The 6,996-nt window shown below is 43.3% G+C and overlaps 1 protein-coding gene across 1 annotated transcript; it reads right to left on the reverse strand.

Moving 5' to 3' along the window:
- Window positions 1-1,725: 1,725 nt before the first annotated feature.
- Window positions 1,726-5,684, reverse strand: LOC125545591 (protein FAR-RED IMPAIRED RESPONSE 1). The gene is given in 7 exon segments (XM_048709607.2): window positions 1,726-2,449; window positions 2,605-2,711; window positions 2,714-2,891; window positions 2,991-3,451; window positions 3,541-4,153; window positions 4,225-4,514; window positions 5,505-5,684. Coding segments are annotated over 7 exon segments (2,001 nt in total). The 5' UTR covers window positions 5,548-5,684; the 3' UTR covers window positions 1,726-2,140.
- Between the last annotated feature and the right edge of the window lie 1,312 nt (window positions 5,685-6,996).

The raw sequence follows: 6,996 nt of genomic DNA on the forward strand, positions 1-6,996 counted from the left end.
GGTTTTAAGAATTCTTGCACTGAGTGAACTAGGGTTTTCTAAAACCCTCCACACTTGCCTTGCCAGGAGCGCCAAGTTGAAAATTTCAAAGTCACGGAAGCCTAGCCCCCCCACCCCCCCATATGTGCACGTGCTGTTTTGGGTCGGCCCATGAAAGCGAGCGCATGAGCTTCGCTCCGCCAGCGGCAATGTCGTATTGGAACTCTTGGTCATGTAACGAGATATGTACTGTAGTAGTTCGAGTACTGCAGCGGTTCGATATGGTAGCAAGGCTATATGGTACTGTGGGTGGCACGGGCAATGTAGCTTCTCGTTCGACTTTTTTAAAAATAAAATCAAATACCTCATAAAGAAAATATTGTTTGAAATTTTTTTTAAATAGGAACATTTTTAGTTCCAATTTTTTATGATAATACAAACATTTTTTGGAAAGGAGAACAATATTTGAAAACGTGAATAGATCTTGATCCCGCAAACATTTTCAGAAAAATCGAACAATTTTAGAAGACGTGAACATTTTTTGAAATTTTGAAAATTATATTAAAACTCGAACATTTTTTTAAAGGGACGCTTTTTGAAAAACACTAACACTTTACGAAGTCCAGAACAATTTTTTAGACCTTAAACTATTTTTGAAACCCACAATATATTTTGGAAAAACCAAATAGTTTTAGAAAATGTGAACAATTTTCTATATCCCGAACAATATTTTGAAAAACGTGGAAATTTTTTAAACATTTTAAGTAAACAATTTTTTAAATCACGATATTTTTTAACTTGTTCAATTTTTTAACATTTTTATAGTTTCTTGAACAAATTTTGTATGTTTCTGAAATATTTCAAAAAACAGAAAATTATTCCAAAATAAATAGAATAAAAAACCCCAAAAATACGTAAAAGGAAAAAAGAAACCTTTTAAAGTTTGTAACAGCTCGCGAGCATGTCTTTTGTCTCTTTTCTTTTTCTGTCGGAGTGAGCTAGAAGACCTCCTATACATTGCTTTATGTGCGAGTTAGCTTGCTGGCGCTCACGCGCATGGTCAGTTGAGCCGGCCATGAAGCACGAATGCACGATTGTTCGCTCGAAGACCGTTCATGAGCATCGTCAGAAGAGGTCAATGTATGCCAAGAGGTGTAATGATGGTCACCATGTATGTCATCCTATTCTGGATAAAGGAAAAACCCAAAACCCCGTAAAAGAAAAACAGAAACATTTTTAAGTTTGTAACAACTCGCCGAGCATGTCTTTTGTCTCTTTTCTTTTTCTGTCGGACTGAGCTAGAGGACCTCCTACCCCGTAAAGGAAAAACAAAAATGTTTACGGATTTTTATAAACCTCAGAATACAAAAAAGTTCAGTTTCTTAAAAGGAAAATTTGACAAATTTACAAAAAGTTCATGTGTTTGAGAAAATGTTCGTGGATATGAACAAAGTTTTCGAACTTGAAATAAGTTCACAAATTTGAAGAACGAATTTTTTATAAGTTCATGAATTTTAGAAAACTTCATGAAAATGGAATAAGAAAAATGATAATAAATGGAATAGAAAAAACGAAAATAAACATGGAGAACTCGGTCCAAAAGAAATCAACCCAAACCGGGGAACCTCTCTGATGCAAATAAGAAAAAATAGGATTGGCCTGCCCACTTAAACTCACATAGCGTTGAAAGAGGGTGTGCACTAGAAAGCGATAACGGTTCTCAATAAAAAAAACTAGAAACCGATAAAGAAGTATTCGGCGCCTTAAGGCCTGAATAGGATTCGGGCGTGATAGATGCCCAACCCAGGTAGAAACATCCTCGGGGGAGTTCTGATACGACACAAGACCGTTTATGGACCATGTATGTCATCCTATTCTGCTGACATTGCACACCCAATTGGTTTTACTGGCACACATGGTCGCCTCGACATGTATACACGGGCCGCCACCCCTAGCAATCAACCAACCATGGTGCCAGGCCGTTGCCGAACATGCAAAATACTACTACTGATCTAGCCTAGTTCATACGTGGTCAGGTTCAGAGGTTATCCACACTCGCAAAAAGAAGAAACCAGAAAGAACAAGTCAGTTGACATATCTTGGTTTCCTTCCATGCCTCGCGAAGCATCGGACAGGCTTTCAGGCATCCGGGGGCAAGTAATCAACGCTTCCTCCTCGGCTTCCGCGGCGCCGGCTTGGTGCTGCGGCGGCGGGGCGCGGCCTCTGCTGCCACCAATTCTCTGTTCAGTTTGCCGATGCCCCTCACAACGACCTCGTAGCACCGATCATCCTCACAGGCAAGGCACGCTAGGTCTAAGAACTTGTCATGCAGCACGGAGTGCCTGCATTGCTGGCACGTGTCCGTCCGAGGTTCACCGCGGCAGTGCATCTGGCACTGGAGCGGTCTGGCTGTCCAGCGCGGCATGACGTGTAACCTTGGTATTTCAAGCACGCCCAGGTGGATCATCACCTGAAAAAAGATTCGAAGCCTGAAGGTGTTGAAAGGTGTATGTACTACATATGGCAGCTAATACTAAGCATGCAAATGAAAGGTAGTAGGAGCAAGAGAATACTGCAGTAGCAATGGATGGAAGATAGTACTACTGACAGAGAACTGTTTGTTACCTTGACAACATGGCAGCAGAGCATCCCCGTGTGCTCGAATTGCTTGCACACGCACATGAATGCTTCGCCGTCTTCTCTAACATTCACCTCATATTCCACCCTAGACATTTCATCCTAGTTTCACTGCTGGGACGCCGTGCTATGTACCTCAGGTTGGGGATGACTGCCTCCACCACGTAAGGCTCAGATTCGCATAAGGCTTGCACAAATTGTTCGTACACCGGTTTTGTGTACACCTCGCCGGCATGCTTCTCGATTGGTAGATTTGTTCTCAGAACAATCTCATCCTGCACGAAAAACAATAATTCATCCCTAGTCTCAGCTTATCTATCTTGAGTGCCCAAAGGAAGGATATTAATTTCCTCAAGTTAAGAAGTTAAGCTTACCATAGTAGTCCTCTTCTCCTGAAACCCATAGTCCGGTTGTTGATCGGACCGCAGTTTCTCATACTGTAAGGCGAAAAGCTCCATTGAGCAATCCCTTGGAACATGATGTTGTTTCAGAAAGTGTTTCGCGCTCTCGCTCTTCTGTGTGCTGGTCAGTGTAGCACAGAATATGTCGCTGAAGTATGCCTTAACCCACTTGTGCCGCACCTCATAGATCTCCTTCAGAAATGGATGATTCGCTAATCCATGCTTCTCTAGCAGCATCGCCCATGCTCTCTCAAACTCATCAGCCGTCAGCATGTCGTTCAGAATTTTGTGGAGCCCCACTCGGAAGCTACTCGTTTTGGTGTAATGAAAACCAAGGTAGTCCTTTGCCCTGCGAAGGACATTCCACTTGAACCATCTGTGCGTGGTGGATGGCAGTACCTCCAATACAGCTTCCTCAATTGCCTCGCAGCGATCTACAGGATTTTACACAAACAACTTAGATTGGCAGTGCTGCAGAAAAATACTATTGGGTAGGGAAAAGTGTGTACGGAAGCAATCTTACCGGTCAGTATAGTTTTGGGGTGTTCCCTACCCATTAATTGGAAGAACTGACTGAGCACCCATTTGTAGCTCTCCGTTTTCTCGTTTATCATCAGCACCCCACCAAGCAATATGGTCTCAAAGTTGTTGTTGACTCCAACAAAAAGGCCGAACGGCGTCCCATACTTGTCCGATCTGTAGGTGGTGTCGAAGATAATCACATCCCCGAAGTATTGGTACTGAAGGCTCTGGCCACTGGTCCAGAGTAGTGGCCTTACTCTCCAGTTACTATCAAGCTGCAAACCAGTGTAACCAAATGTTGGATCCTTTGCTTTGATCCTAGCAAAGGTTTCCTCTGTCTTCCGGATATCATCAGACAGCGGATTATTTGCATCATTATCATCAATGTGTGGCACATTGTTTTCCCTTAGTTGACGAATCAAGCCCCTTGTGTTCTTGTCAATACTACTATGAGACTGCCAAGATGACCTCTGCGCACACATCTTAGAAAGTGGATGGTTATGCCCAACTTGATGCTCACACACACGCCATCCGCCGTCTCTGGATCTCAGCAAAAGAATTGACGCTTTGCATTCACACCGACGAAATGAATCGCTGTCCTTGGACGGTTTACCCTGTAGAACATAACATTTTCTGAGCATTGGTACTGGGTTGAGACCAACAACACAAAAATCAGAAATACTACCTTAACTACAAGGGGAGGATGAATATCATAGCTCACACGCGCAAACAAGTTGTTGTATGCATTTAGTTCCATGAGAATCCATACTGCTAGCTCCATACCTAACTCCGAAACCAGATTCCCAAGAATAAATGTTGTAGAATTCATAAGCCTCGTCAAGAGAAACAAAGAAACTCCCGACAGTTGGATTGACCACGGACTCAGTTTCCCTCTACGCAAACCCTGCAATCGCCTTCTCCAGCGCACCAACACGATACACAGAAGCAGATCCATGTTCATCTCCGAGTCGCGCCCTACATAATTTGTTATCAGCAACTAGTTGCATACACAGAGATTTGTGGTAAGTTGCTGAATGAGAGTACAGTTTCCTTAATTTGCACCAGCATACAAACAACAGAACATATCTGAATATAGCATTCAAAAAGTATTGAAGCATCCATGTGTTTCTCGTATCTGAATAGAACAATCTCGGGGCTGCAACTAGCAAATGTAGAACTGTACTATTAGAAAAACAACCAGGCTATAAATGTTTTTGCCTATCTAAACGAAACTGCTGTGCAAACGACATTCCCTGGCCGATATGCGCAGACACTCTAATCAAGCGGGGGTACAAGTGTTGCCCAACTGAATCCGATGGTTGCCGCAGCTTGTCGGCCGTAAATCAGACGCAATTGTGTCGTTCGTATAGCAGCGTTCCTATCTAAACATAGAAGGTTCACAAAGTCGCAGACATCAAATGAGTGTAAATGACAAAAGTGAGATATGTACTTTGAGTTCAACAATCCTACAGTTTGGGTTCTTAATTTGCACCAGCCGGCACATGAAGAAACAAACCTAATATATCTACGATTGGGCTGTGAATATCAATCAACAGGAGTAGATGGTGCTGAGTACATGCTCTGGATTGGGATTGTAGTATCTGTGCTGATACGATAGATGCATTTAGTTGCCACAGTAAACACAACTGTTCATAATGATTTGCAACAAACTTGGAACAGGTAAGCAGAGAGCCTGACTGAATTTGTTTGGGCGCACATCACCACCGGCAGCTAACTAACAACCTAAAAGGTTAAAACCCTAACCCCCAAATCCTTGTGGATTAACTAATCAAGGAGTCCTAGATCCAGGGATTATTCTTAATTGATGATTAATTAATCCGCAAGCCCTGTTCCATGGAATTAGGTCGCAATCATCCAGATCCAGCCAACCCCCGGGCCCCTCGACGGAGAAACCCAGCAAAAAACTGGACAGCAGACAACACCTAGCGCGACGGGCGCGAGTACCTAGGAGGAGGGGCGGCGTCGGCGGCGGCGGCGCCATGGGCATGCGGGTGCGGCGGCGCCTTCTCCTTCTCCTCCTCCTTCATCCTGATCCTGTACCAACGAAGCGAACGGAACGAACCGCCCGCGTTTAGTTACTTCGCCGGCCGGACAGGAAAGTGGCAGGAGGATGGGTAGACGCCGGCTGACCTCCGCTGCTCCTTCCCCGGCGGCGCGAACTCCGCGGCCGTCTCTGTCGCCCGCGGCGGTTGGGATGAATATTCTTCTTCGAGTGAATTACACTTTTTTTACGACGTAGACTGTCACTATTTATTGGCAGTCACTTATCATTTCGCCTTGCCTTAGAATTTTAAAACTTTAAAACTTATTGTTTCACTTAATCCTCAAAAATATTTCACTTTGACCCAAACGTGCTATTGTAGAAATGATGTTACACACTAGTGTAAAATGTGGTAGAAAAAAAGTTACCAGAACATATCCAACTTGGGTCTAATCTTCAACATCTCATCGACAAGAGTGAAAGCACATTGTGGTTTGGAGGCTTAATTTTAGCTGAGTGCATTTTGATTTATTTTTCTTTGGTCGTACTAGTTGTATCGCACTACTTAGTTTTATTATTAAAAGTTTTGACTGCTCAAAAGTGTCATCCTTGAATTAAGTTTATGTAACATGGAGGCTTGTCAAGACGGTTTGCACTATCTAGAGGTCTCCGGCGGGGCAACCCCTTATGCCCCAACTTATTCCCATTATGTATGGAGGGGTTCTTTGCTTTGCTTAGAAGAGCACAAAAGGAACACCATATTAAAGAGGTGTTTTTTGGGAGCACTGGCCCATATGTTACACACCTCCTCTTCGCCGATAGCGGTATAGTTTTCTTGAAGGAGGCTAGTGCCAACATAGTGGCTCTTAAGGAGATTCTGGTGAAATATGAAGAGGCTTCTGGTCAGTGTACTAATCTTCAAAAATCATCTATTTTCTTTGAAAAAGGAACACAAAAAGAGTTCAAGTTAGAGCTTAATAATATTTTGGGCATTCAATCAGAAGCCCTCGGTGAAAGATATTTGAGTGTTCCAACATTGGTTGGGATATCAAAACATGGTACTTTCAAGTATGTTACCGAGTGTTCAAAGGGAAGAGTTAGTGGCTCGAAGGGACAAGGGATGTCAAAGACTGCAAGAGAGGTGCTCATCAAATCAGTTCTTCAAGCCACACCAACTTACATCATGAGTTGTTTTCATCTCACAAAAAAGATGTGTCAGAATTTGACTTCGATCTCTTCGAAATTCTGGTGGGGTGCGACGAATGATGAAAGTAAGGTGCATTGGATTGAGACAAATGTGTGTAGCCAAACGTGAGGGTGGTCTTGGTTTTTGAGATTCGGAAGAGTTCAATCAAGCCCTTCTAGCCAAGCAGGCATGAACGATTTTGCAGTTTCCACTAGCGGAGACACCACACCTCTTGTGATTACTAACTCGTTTTTCTTCTTTTTTCTGTT

This window comes from Triticum urartu, chromosome 1A (genome assembly GCF_056163025.1).
Source record: "Triticum urartu cultivar PI428250 chromosome 1A, HENAU_Tu73, whole genome shotgun sequence".
Taxonomy (NCBI): Eukaryota; Viridiplantae; Streptophyta; class Magnoliopsida; order Poales; family Poaceae; genus Triticum; species Triticum urartu.